At 33.3% G+C, this 14739-nt stretch overlaps 1 protein-coding gene across 1 annotated transcript; it reads right to left on the bottom strand.

Annotated features, from left to right (window-relative positions):
• Window positions 1-8859: 8859 nt before the first annotated feature.
• Window positions 8860-9273, bottom strand: LOC141680407 (uncharacterized). Its single transcript, XM_074486641.1, has one exon. The coding sequence runs from the start codon at window positions 9271-9273 to the stop codon at window positions 8860-8862; it is 414 nt and encodes a 137-aa protein (XP_074342742.1).
• Between the last annotated feature and the right edge of the window lie 5466 nt (window positions 9274-14739).

Below are 14739 nucleotides of genomic sequence, written 5' to 3'. Positions count from 1 at the left end.
CAGCTACAACGGCATCAACGCCTACCGGAAACTGCAGAACGTTTCCTATTCGCTCGCGAATTGGGAGCTTGATCCTGTTCATCTTGTCTATTTGTTGTTGTGTGATGAAAGAAGAAAGCAAGGGTGAGCAACACGCCCACCGAAATAATATATATAATAATTAACAATATATGAGCATTCTCATAGTACTCATGAAAGTCTTGGTCAAGAAGAAATGAACCAAGCTGATATCTTAACGCGACCAAGTCGCAAAATATTCAGTATATATATATATATATACATATATACTTTTCACAATCTTCGAAATCCTCTGACATGTATAATATACACAGAGTTCCAGTTTATAACTGTATAAAAAATATCGTTGCAAGGTGATCTCATATATCTAACCTAGTCTCAACGTTTTTCCGAAAATCTTTGACATGCACAAGATAATCATTTACTAGATATAAGTTTAAAAGATGAAGTTACAAGATACTCCAATATACTTATATCTTTCTGAATACTACTTGAACTACCACCGTTCAAGTTATAATTAGTTTCAAAAGTTCATCACTCAGATGAGACTACAAGATAAGACTTGAATAGATTCAATCTTTGAAATATTATTGAATGAAATGAAGTTACGAGATACTTCATTAAGTCCCGATATATATCCATATATATATATATATATATATATCTCATACATTTCCTGAAAACCTCTATCATGTAAAGTATGAACAGAGTTGTAATATCCAATGAATTTTGGAAAGAAAAGAATTTTGGCATAAACCCGATATCTTGCTGATCAGGCAAAGATACCAATAAGTAACCTTTTCTACTTTAGATGGATGAATTCCTCGCTGGTCATCACCCTGGCCACATTAGGACCTCGCGCTAGACCGTTACCCGGCCACTCACGCGTGGATGGACTGTCACCCAGCCTCTTACACCTTCATAGACCGTACCCCGGCCTGTCGCTTATGCCGACTCAATTAGATGGACTTACTTCCCGAACGTTGAGCAAGTAATCAAATTGTTTTCTCAAAAAAGCAACCTCGTTGCGAATATAAAATACACCACAGAGCCGGATCCCTAAGATTTTTGAGCGAATATTCAAGTCTCCTTCGAAAGGAAGATCTTAAATCTGAAAACAAGTTTTTTTTTGGGATCCGCTCTAACTTTTAAAATCATTTTGAAGACTCGAAAACATTTTTAAGAATGTTTGGAGTAATGCTGATTTAATGAAATAAATCAGTCCCGATATATTAGAAAATATCTTAATATTATTATTTAGTAATTGAAGTAAAAGTTTTAGAACTCATACTTGAAATGGATATTAAATAACCAAAGATATACTTATACGAAAGTATGATCTTTATTTGAATAATCGAAAATAAGTTTGATTATCGAAACATTATTCTTTAATAAAATAAAGAATATTATTTAATAAATAAGCGGAGTCATAAGTCCGCAAATGAATATTCAAAATAATATTCATTAAACAAAATAAAGCGAGTCATAAGTCCTCGAATGAATATTCAAATTAATATTCATTAAATAAAATAAACCGAGTCATAAGTCCTCGAATGAATATTCAAAGTAATATTCATTAATAAAAATAAAGTTATCAAATAAACCTTATTCGATTAATAGTTTTGAAAACTATATCTATATATATATAAATATATATAATATACTCGGGAACATCGACTCCCGGTTTTAGAAAATGTTTACATTTGAGTCCCCTATACTAAGGGTATACGCAACTACTGCTTATCTCTAGCATAGGTATTATGCAACTTATAAGCATTAGAATCAACAGATATATATCAAGATTACGAAACAGATATGCATATATACCATATCACATGCTCCAATATATTGCAAGATTTGCTAATTAACCATCATGCATCTATCACAAGATAATGCATATACATATGTATACATCACAACAACAGTATAACGGGTAGAAAACTTGCCTGAGTGCTTCGGGGTAGATTTAAGCTTAGAGTGGGTCCGGTAACCTATGAACAACAACATAAGCCGGAATTAATCCCCGGTCGCTTAAGAAACTAGACTTTAACCAATTAGACCCCTACCGTTCGTTTCCGCGCTTAACGATTCACTTAAGTCGCTCGAGTACCCTCGGCTCCACCATTTTTAATAAATTAACCATTAAGAGTTTTAAGGCGATTCTTTCGCGAGTACCTTACCAACTGCCTAATACACTTAACATAATTGTTTCATACCCCCAATTAGTCATTTAAAGTCCTTAACCAAGGTTTCAAAGTAAGGCGAGGGGTAATGGTTCGGTCGCGAAACGTCGTTACTTAAAACGCTCGTTTCTCCTAAACCGTACATCGGATTCAAGCGAACCACATATCAAAACGAAGCTCGTAACATGAACTATCTAATAATGGCAATGGTCAAAACCTAACAGTGAGTTCACGGGTCTTGATGTTAAGAACAAAAGCAGTCTAAGGTAAATCGGGCATTACGACGGCTATATTTACGCGATTTTCCAAAATTTTACCAAACCAATTCAACACCAAACCATCACCAATCAATACCCATACAACCATATGACAATATCATTCATCAACCACTTCAAACCATTTAAACCAAGCCCAAATCATACCATGAATCATCAAGAACAACTAGTGCTACTCTTTTACTCCAAAATCAACAAAAGCACTTAACAACTAAGATCTCAACATGACAAAATAACTACTACACTTAATCTCTCATTCCATCATCATAATCATTTATACCAAACAACTAAATGCTAAGATAATGAAGAGTTATACCTTCCTTGAAGCTTTTAATCCATGAAAGATCCTTGGAATGTCCATGGAAGCCTTAGTCTAACCTCCTACAAGCTTGATCTTTCAAAGAAATCAAGAACACAAAAATTAATTTCAAGAAAGTACTATTCACCATCTTCTTGAATGATTTATAGGAAATGCTAGGAAAGGATTTTGAAGCTAAGATTCCTAGGAAGTATGTAACTTAACTTGGAGAAGCTAGGATAATTACCTTGTAAATTAGCAAGTGGAGGAGCTTGGACTTCCTATTTCTTAAGAAAGAGGCCGAGAGCTTCAAGAAGAAAAAAAGAAGTCAAGTTGTGTTTTTGTGATTTGTTTTCCTTGCCTTGGTTGGTTGATTTTGTTTTGATTAATTACTTTTAACCATGGTGAATTTTGTGTGGTTTAGAATCAACCAACACTTCCTTCCCTTTTTGTCATGCTCATGTCATCCCCTTATGTCATCATCCCACACTTGTCCTCTTCTTGTTGGTTTGATGACATCATCCTCACTAACCTCTTTAATTAGCTTCTAAATACTTGGCTAATGACTGTTGATCTGTTATACGGTTCGCTTAACTTTCGTTTTCATTTATCGTTTGAGGGATCATACCCGGGATCTTATTACTTGGGTTTCCTTAACCTTTCTCAATACATTATATTCCTTTTTATGATCCTCTCTTATAATCCTTGAATTTAAATCCTTTTAATCCTGTTAACTTATACTCAATTCTTTCGGTATCTGGTGGATTTTCGGGAAAAATCAATGTGTTCGAATTTGGATTCTGACGATCTTTACATACACTTATATACCATATAGAGTACTAATAAGATCTCAGAAGATCAATAAAAGAACCCCTACATAGTGTGGTATGAAAAGTTTTCTTATTCAGCAAAAGCACTATTCATAAGGGTTTCAAAAATTCCAAAAATTGGGGTTATTATAGTGCTCAGTGGGAGTCCATCAATGCGTAAGTGGCTGAGTGGCAGTCCAGCATAGGTCCTAATGCGGCCAGGGTGATGACCAGTGGGGAATTCGTCCATCTACTAGTAGAAAAGGTTACTTATTGGTATCTTTGCCTGATCAGCAAGATATCAGGTTTATGCCAAAATTCTTTTCTTTCCAAAATTCATTGGATATTGTAACTATGTTCATACTTTACATGACAGAGGTTTTCAGGAAATGTATGATAGATATATATGGATATATATATATATCGGGACTTAATGAAGTATCTCGTAACTTCATTTCATTCAATAATATTTCAAAGATCGAATCTATGCAAGTCTTATCTTGTAGTCTCATCTATGTGATGAACTTTTGAAACTGGTTATAACTTGAACGGTAGTAGTTCAAGTAGTATTTGGAAAAGATATAAGTATATTGGGGTATCTTGTAACTTCATCTTTTTAACTTATATCTAGTAAATGATTATCTTATGCTTGACAAAGATTTTCAGAAAAACGTTGAGACAAGGTTAGATATATAAGATCACCTTGCAATGATATTTTTATACAATTATAAACTGGAACTCTGTGTATATTATATATGGCAGAGGATTTCAAAGATTTTGAAAAGTATATAAGTATATATACTGAATATTTTGCGACTTCGTCGCGTTAAGATATCAAACTTAGTTCATTTCTTCTTGACCAAGACTTTCATGAGTACTATGAGAATGCTCATATATTGTTAATTATTATACATATTATTTCGGTGGGCTTGTTGCTCACCCTTGCTTTCTTCTTTTATCACACAACAACAGATAGACATGATGAACAGGACCAAGCTCCCAATTCGCGAGCGGATAGGAAACATTCTGCAGTTTACTGTAGGCGTTGATGTCGTTGTAGCTGAGGTAGGAACTACCAATAGGCTAGGCTTTCAACTTTTGATGTACCAGACTTATGTATCTTTATGAATTGTAATAATGGCAAAGAAATGTAAATTTATTCAGAAACCCTTTTAAGGTGTAATGGCATATAATTGTGGAATAAAATGACTCGTGTTATTTTTGGATATTCATCTCTGAGACTATAACTTGTGGTGTGTGTGTTTATTGTTGGGTCACAGTACAGAGTAGTTGATTGTTTATTAAGATTGGGTGTTATTAAGGGAAATGGAACTCGTGACAACCCGGATCCCCGACCCCGGATTTTGGGGTGTTACAGAAAGTAAGTGATTAAATAAGATAGGCTTGACACAAGTTTCATGCCTTGTATTTAATCGTGATATTGCAGGGTAGAAGGAATTAATTGTACGGTAACTACTCACTGAATAGGTTCTTGGTATTCTAAGCAGTGAATTCGTATTATCCGGATAGTCGCGATATGCTGAGAAGTATCCCTCACGATGTTGAATAAATATGATTAATTAATTAATCATATTTAATGAATTAGAGAATTTATATAAATAATGATAAAATAGTTTTATTATTATTTATTTCTACTACCGGCTTAATATTGAACCTACAAGGTCACACCATAAAAGAGAATGATTTAATGGTGGAGAAATTAATTAATAATGGCTGATAATTATTTATTTATGAAATAAATAATTAATTGGCAAATTTAATAATTGATTAAATGAGATTTAATTGATTATAATTAATTAAGAAAAGGTTCTTAATATTATTAATTAAGAATTTAATTTTTGGAAATTAAATCAAGTGAGAGAATTATTTCTAAAGAGTTTAGAAAAAGGATTAATAATTAAAAGGTGTTTTAATTATTAGTGAGAATAATAAAGGGTTAATAATAATAATATTTTATGGGAAAATTTTCAGCTGAAAATTTTGCCTATAAATATACTATTATAAACCCTATTTTTTCCTGAACCAAAAAGATTTACAAAACCCTAATTCTCTCCATCTCCTCCTTCTTTACATCGTTTTCTTGGTGGATACCGGTGGAGTGCTTCACACTTGAGGAGCAGCTGCTAAGGATCTCGGTTCATCGTTCTTGGATCGCTATTAAAGTCCTCCATCTTTCCATTAACGTAAAGCTTCTTAAGGTAAACATACTGAACTACGAATTAAATATTATTTTTTCGCATGGATCCTACGGAGGGTTTCGGTTTTTTTTAAGATTAAATTTACGTTTTCGCTGCATTTATGTGCTAAAAACCCTTCACCTCTGACATGGCTCATGTTGTTCAGAGTCAAGATATAGTAAGTTCTGATATGACGGTGAAGCAAGCAACCTCTGACATAGCTCAAGTTGGCTTGATATCAGAAGATAAGGAAAAGGAAACCTCTGACATTGCTTATGTTAAACCTTCAAAGATACTCCTACCAGGATTCACCAAAGCTAAACAGGATCAACCTTTGAAGACTGCAACAAGTGGTTTTGAAGCAAGAGTTGTTACATGAAAGGAAGCAAGAGATAAATCTGGGTTGGGTAGTTCTGATGAAAGAAGAGTACATAACACTACCAATGATCCAACTTCCTTAAGTGAACCAGGTGTTGGAGCAACTCCTGAAAGATTGAATCGACTTGAATCTGTACAAATGGTTTACCTTACCTTCTTGAAAGAACATATCTTATTATATTTTATGACGTGCCATTTTCAATCGGTCTCAGATGATACAGTAGAATTTCAGCTGTTACATTCTTACTGTGCAAGAAAAACATCCAAGTAAATCTAGTTTATTCATTAACAACAACTAGAGTATACCTTTTTTTGTTGATTGACATAACATTCACAGGACCAAAGAGATCCAGGTGCAGCATTTGATATGGCTTTTTGATGGATATTTCTGACTTGCTCTTGAAAGAGGTTCTTCTTTGCTTAGATTGCTGACATGCATCACATGGACCATCAGGGGAGTAGTACATGTTAGGAAGACCTCTTACTAAATCTTTCTTCACCAGTCCATTTAGATTATTGAAATTGAGATGAGAAAGCTTTTTGTTCTAATTCCAACTTTCATCAACTGATGCCTTGTTACTAGACAAGTTTCTGGACCATCAGTATTTGCATAAGGTTTGGCTTCATAAATGTTTCCATGTCTATAAGCTTTGAAGACCGTTTTTCTTGTGATCTTAAGAACTACTTCATAGTGAGTATCATAGAACACGACATAGAAACCTCTATCAATGATTTGACTAATGCTCAATAAATTATGCTTCAGTCCATCTACCAGAGCTACGTTTGAGATGATGACGTTTCCAATGATAATGTCGCCACATACCAGTGTTTTTCCTATATTTCCATCTCCATAGGAAACCATTGGGCCAGCCTTCTCCTCATATTCTGACAACGGAGATTTATTTCCAATCATATGTTCTGAACAGCCACTGTCCAAGACAAGCACATTCTTCATATTTCCCTGTAGTCAGAAATTTGGAAATCAGTCAGTATTTTTGAGAACACACACTTGTTGGGTTCTTTTTTGACATCTTATGCATTTTTACATTTGCAGGCCTTTTGTCTGGATTTGGTCCATCAGGATTTACTCCATCAGGATTTGTCTTGACATTTTTAACTCTATTAGATGTATGCACATTCAATTTAGCAGTTCTATTTAAAACAGTAATTTTGTTGAATTTAGGCAAATGATCATAATTGTTGTGATACACACTATGATAATCCTTACAAGTGTAAATAGAATGCCAACTGCTACCACAATGAGAACAAGGATTTTGTGATTTGTATAATAATGATCTACCACTAATATCAGATTCAGGAATTTTAGAGATTTTCTTTTTAGGCTTCCTGCAATCAATCGCAATATGATTAGTATTACCACAGTTAAAACAAGTTTTCCTATGTGCATTAGGAATGTATTTATAGTTGTTTGCCTTGTTTATTCCTTATTTTCCATTTCTACCTCTCTTAGACCTAGGTTTGGGAGCCTTAGACGTTATCTCACATATCTTCTTGTCTAACTGACTTTTAGAGAGAAGTCCTATGTTTTTACCTTTTTTGTCTTTCTTTTTAGGATCTTCTTTTATTTTAGCAGGGACTCTAGGTTCAGCTTTTTCTTCAGCATTGTTCTTAGAGGTAGAACCAAATTAATAGACTGACTCAACTCCTCTTTCATCAGTTCCAACAAACTTAACTGGAGTAGTGTTATTAATGGATCTATTGATATTCTTATCAGCAAATTTGTTATAACCTAGACATTCTTTCCAGTTCGTATCACGGATGAACTCATGAACTTTCTTTCCTGAGGTCATCCAAGTCTTAAACACTTCTTTTTCCTATTCTAAAACTTTCTCAAGTCTAGCATACCTGATGTTTATCTGAGTTTCATTACATTGTGCTTTCTTACATGCTTTTTCATGTTCATTCATGCAAACTAACTCAGCTTCTAAGAATTCATTCCTTTCTTTAAGCCTCTTATTATCAGCAATCAAATTATCACATTCAATAGTCTTGCATTTAAAAGTAACATGCAAAGAGTATAAGAAAGTTTTCAGTTCAGAAACATTATCAATATCAACATGAAATATAACTGAAGGTACCTTATCAGTTCCTGAGGCATTCTCTTCATGAGTTGCCGTGAGTGCATATCATTCATCATCATTGTCAGTTTCTGATGAATCCATACAGTATCTGTTGGAGTTTGTTGTGACCCAAGCTTTTCCAGTTATCTTGGGGCACTCACTTGCCAGATGTCCCATTTCATTACAATTGTAACATGTCACATTGGTCTTGTCAAACTTCTTTTCCTTGTTGTTCTATCCATTATTTCTTCTGAACCTGTCTTTGCCTTGACCAGAAAACCTTCTGTTGAAACCACCTTTCCTCTGTGGTTTTCCAAACCTCATCCTTCTGAATCATTTCACTAGCATTGCAGCCATCTCAACTACTTGAGGATCATCCATATCGATTTCAGAATCCTCGTCAGTATCTGTGTCAGGATCTGATGTATCATCAGTATCTGATTCTTCCACAATGTTCCTTCTCCTTGACCTCTCACTTATCTTTTCCTTGCCTTTGTGAGTCTCAACATTAAGAGCCAGAGCCTCCATCTTTTGACCTATTCTATTCTTCCTTTGTTCAATCTCCAAGTCACGAGTCTTCAGCATTCCATATACTTCATCCAGTGTCATAGAATCAAGATCATATTGATGCATGTGTATCCCAATCTTCTGAAAAAGCTCTCAGAACTTTGGTGTTTGAGTCTTCCCTTTCATATTCTTTTCCAACCAATGATAGATCATTTAGCATTGTCAGAAATCTATCATATATGTCAGTAATCGACTCATCAACTTTGGCATCAAATTGCTCATATTCTTGCACAAGAAAAACTCTCATGTTCTTCTTTATTGCCATCGTACCTTGACATTGTGTTTCCAAGGCATCACATATATCCTTTGCAGTCTTGCACACAATAACTCTGTTTGGCATCACATTTTCCAAACTATTATGCAGAATATTCCGAACTTTAGCATCCTTAAGAATAACAACTTTTTCAACATCTGACCACTTTGATTTTTCCTTTATGGCATAGTGTTCAGGAGTATCTATAGACATAGCCACGGTTTCTATATGATATGGAGGTCATGTTTTGATGATATCAACATATGCATCATCAATAGCTTCAAGGAACATCAACATCTTTACTGTCTATGTAGAGTAATCAGCTTTCTTGAGGATGGGAATTTTCATGTTTTCATACTTACTTCCAGACATCTTGACCTTTGCAAATTAATAGTTAATTTGACCGTTCTGATACCACTTGTTGCACAGTAAAGTAATTGTTTAAGGGGGGTTGGATATAATTACTTAATAAATCGATGTATTATGAAAGTAAAGTAAGAACAGATGAATCAGATAACAGTTTATATTGATATTTGATAAACAGTTACAAAAATCTCTTAAGAACAATATTCTTAAGAGCTGCTAGGTTACACGAATACTCGAGTTGTGCTCTATCACTTATATTGGGATAACCTATTATGTGTTTATATACTACACAACTACAAATCAGTCATCTATCAATTATAAGATATGTTATAATATAACTCTAATACTTTACATATCTAAATCAACTACGATCCTATAAATCAGCACCTTCTGATTTATCTCGCAGTCATGACTTATCACCCAAGTCATTCTTCAACGGATAGCTTTGATCAACAGATAAGTGTTTTAAATTCAACGGATAATCATTTATATATATATATCAATGAATGACTAATCAATTATCAACGGATGATATCAAAGCTTTCAACGGATAATCATATTACAGCAGTTGATCATATCTTGATTGTGACATAAATCCTGATCTTCGACTTCGCCAATTCTCAACACACTTGTACTCTTTCTGTCTAACCTGCATCCAGCAAAATATGTATTTGCGTATCCAATAGCTTCAAAACCAGTTCCCTTAGGATATTATAATCCCAAGTTTGTTGTTCCCTTCAAATATCTAAAAATCCTCTTGACAGCCATCAAATATGATTTTTTAGGATTTGCTTGAAATCTAGCACACATACATGTTGCAAGCATGATGTCTAGTCTATTAGCAGTTAAGTACATCAAAGATCCAATCATTCCTCTATAACCCGAAATGTCTATACTTTTCCTTTCTTATCTTCATCCAACTTGGTAGTTGTAGACATAGGTGTTGATGCAGGTGAACAGTCAACCATTCCAAATTTCTTTAACAGATCTTTGACTTATTTGGTTTGACTAATAAAGATGCCATCAATTGTTCCTCTAGTGAATCCATGTTTGAGGAGAAATTCTGACAGTGTGTCATTGTTAGTGTTTGTACCCTAGAGACAACAATATGATATTTTAGTTTAAGACATTAGGATTATTAATGTTTATGTTCAATCGATTATTCTCTTTATAATTTATTAATTCTTAATTTACTGCGATATAAATGTTACATTAATAAATATTCTTGGAATATGATATGCAATTTTATATCTCTAAGTACATGACTTAAAAATGAGATTATGAGAATACTATCAATATTCCTAAAGGTCCCTAGTCGGGTATTATTATTAAGGGACAATAATAATGCATTAAGACTGTTGTGTTTGTTGTCTGATGATCACATCTCATTGAGGATGACACATTACATGCCTCTATTTAATCTATAATATTTGGTTAAAGGGATTATATCACATTGTACATTATTCACAAAAGGTTTAATCGATCACCGATTCAATTATTATTACTTGGGTAGCAATGATGTATTACTAGATGCCGCTCATTGTTTACGATTTTAAATTAGAATTAAAATTTGTTGCCAATATAATAATAACCTATAGGGTCTCACACTAAGAATGCTTGAAGGATTATTTAATTTAATTTGGATTTAAATTATATTAAAGTAATTTGAATTATTTATAATATTAATTAAGTATGACTTAATTAATTAGATAAATATTGATATTCGAATTTACTAATATTAATTATGAAATTTATTTGTTAAATAATTAAGTGAGATTTAAATATAATATAAATAGGAATTTTAAATTAATAATAACTCCTAATTAGTTAAGAGTTATAATTCATTTTTCTACTCTCTATATAATATCTCTTGTGTGGCTGCTTTTTAAAGCAAGACTTTTACTAAAACCCTAACCACCAAGAGAGAAGATGGAGAGAGCAAGAAGAAACGAGTTTGTGCAAGTACACATCCAATTCTTGAGTTCAAGCATTCGTGTGGATACCCTACGTGGTGATTGAACAAGCTCTGGATCTCCATTAGTCAACCAATTGGTAAAGCTTATTAAGGTAAACAATCTGATCTACGAATTAAATATATGTTTTCGCATGGATCCTGCGGTGGGTTTCGAAAATTCTAATTTTTTTTTTACGTTTTTAATTACTGTTTTCGTTGCGTTTATGTGCTCGAAACCCGACAATGGCATCCGAGCTATGTGCGAAAAGTATTTAATTCGTTTATGTGTTTACTGGTTTTATGAAGATAACATGTATACAATATTCCATGACTGTTATGTATGCGATTTTGTATGTTTTTACATGTTGTTATGTTTATATATGCGTATGTATATATATGTTTTGAATATATGATATTCATGAGAGTTGTATAATCATATGATGATTATATAATCTGTATATATACTGATATATACACGTTTTGTGTTTGTTCTTATTATAAGAATCGTATTTGATACGATTCTGAATCAGATGCAGCGGATTTGCTAAAATCTGTGTCTGGTGTCCAATTTTGGTGAACGAATACGCTATTTTATATGGAATCGAGCGTCTGAATGTAACTGATAGCTAAAACTATCAACGACTGATATGTAAGGCGTTTGACGTTGTTTAGGCCCTGTAATCTGTGATTTAATGTTATCAGATTTAATTTCAAATTTTCTGATTTTTTTAATATTTGGTTTTTATGATTAGATCATGATGTGTATGATATGTTAAGATCAGATTATGTGTTTCAACATGTTAATTTGTATTAATTGAGCATGGTGGATGGTTATGGCTTATGACCTTAGGTTAATGGTTTTGGTTTTTCAAATACGACTTGCCTATCGTTTAATCTTGTAATTATTAAATCTCGAATGTAACTCGAGTTCTTCTTGTAAGTTCATTAGATTAGTTTTCATATTTCATTCTTTTAATGTACATGAAGACATGAAGATTTGAAGATCAAGGGTAATCCCACACGGAGGCCATCCAAGGAAGCAATACAAGAAAGAAGACATGTAAGTTAGCCTGTATTTATTTTCCACCTCAGATTGACCTAGATTTTTGTCATTAGCTTGATAAATATCACATAGGATGAAGCCATAACCAACCACGTTTATTTATTGCACTTTACATATATATGCGCGTATGATGAATGTATGTGTAGAGTAGTTTATAAAAATGCATGCTTAATTAGATTAAGGATGTATGTATTAGATACGACACCCATGCCATGCTTGCTAAACAAGATAAAATTTGTAACGATTCAAGATTTTAAAATGAACAAACGATTATGAGGTTCTCTTGTTTATGAAACATGGAATAAAATACAAATTTTCTTTTTTCTGACATGGGGCGATTTTGTCAAAAGTGAGTTCATTGAAGTTGTAAGGTTGTGGGTTTTAAGCGAGACCGTGGTGACTCCCTCACTACCTGGAGGTTCTTATAAGGAATTGTCTATCCATGAAGCCAAGGTCGCAAGTAAAGATGTAAGAAAGCCTTGTGGTCGCAAATCACATGTTCCTTGAAGAAACTAAGTGCTAGAACATCTCTTGTATGCAAAAGTAATGAAATCAAGGTCCCTGGAAGCAAGTCATCTCAGCCATACTTTATTGAACCAATCAATTGGTTTATGTGGTAATAATTTGACCATGTATTTCAATTGATATAAAGTCTACACTACAGAAGCAGAAGAATAATCAATCAACAATCAAGAATTGTATTGTTCTGTTCATCTTTCTCTCTCACAAGAGCTGATGAAATAAGAAACAAAGAAATACAGAGAAGCTCAGGCACATTGATTATCCGTTTAATTTCTCACCGGAGAAACATTATAATGCTAGATTTAACTCTTGTATATTCATAGGGGTATTATAATCGTTATTCGATAATTAAATCCTTAGACAAACAAAAAGGTAGATCATTATATAGGATTTAATTTGTATATATTTGTAGAAGCAAGAACATTGTTGTTCTTGGATTGTAACCGGTCAATTTATTTACAGGAGTGTAGCAACACCCCGAGAATTTATATATGAATATATACTTCCCCGAATATCTTGTGTTCGTTACTTTATCGTCCTAAACACTATTCACCTCAAAAACACGGAACCACTAACCAAACACTAAATTATATATCCGTAAAAGATTCATTTTTTTTATTTTAGTGAGTATCGTATTCAACCCCCCTTCTACGATATTTCGGGACCTAACAGAAATTTATAACAATGTATCTAATGGAAAATTAAAAAACAAAAGTAAAATTTATAATAATATTAATTTTTATCATACATTTTTATAAAAGGAAATAAAGAAGTAGTTTTTATTTACTCCTGACTTTAAGTTCTTTATTTAATATTTTTTACATTTCATGAAAGAAATATATTGACAATTAATAATATGTTTATATTTTAAGGCTCCAAAGTATATTCCACTGCGGCATAGGCTCAATGTATTTGACTGCCATAATTAACTTAATATCAACTAATTATCTTATCGTCTGACAAGTTGAATATACGTGGTTTATGTTAATGAGATGCAAATCCAATGGGGATCGGAATGAAATACTAAAATCTCATTCTAATTCCATCGCGGGTTCTCAAATCTCAGTCCAAGCTGCACCATTGTCTTACCAGTCCACATTGCTTCCATCTCTTTGTGCCTTAGTTGGGACTATAGGATTTCTACCCGATTGACCGGAATGGAATGAGTTGATTTTAATCTCATGTTCATTCATCTTGACCAGGTTGAAATCCGATGATTCAAACGGCATTGTCATTGTTGAAACAATGCTTACAAAATCATATGAACTACTAATAGAATATAAATTGATCATCACTTGCATCACGTTTCAACCTAACTTTGTTCAAGTTGTAACTATGAATCTTTATTCCCTTCAGAATTCAAATCATAGACTTTTGTAACTTGAATACATTTCCCTTCCCTTTTGAGTGCCTAGTTTAAAATAACACCACACACTCTTCCTTCCCCCTTCGGAGCTTTAACTTCCATAATTTCGCATACATTACCCTTCCCTGGACTGCCTTGCATGCTATAACCTTGAACCTCTTGCTTTCATCCCCTGTTGGAGCTTTAACTTTATCGATTGGAATTCATTTCTCCTCCCCTGACCTTCTTGCTCGAGATGACAACATAAACTTCTCTTGCTTAAGTAAAGATACGTAAAACGGTTATTCTAATGTGTGTCCAAGGGCACACAATAAGCACCAACTCCCGTGAGTTTGGTGCATTTTGATTGGTCCTCTAATCATAAATATTGATGGACCCCCCTGTATTTACAACAACTCCACCAATAAA

Source organism: Apium graveolens, chromosome 8, assembly GCF_009905375.1.
Source record: "Apium graveolens cultivar Ventura chromosome 8, ASM990537v1, whole genome shotgun sequence".
NCBI lineage: Eukaryota > Viridiplantae > Streptophyta > Magnoliopsida > Apiales > Apiaceae > Apium > Apium graveolens.
This window is presented reverse-complemented; position numbering and strand designations above follow the sequence as displayed.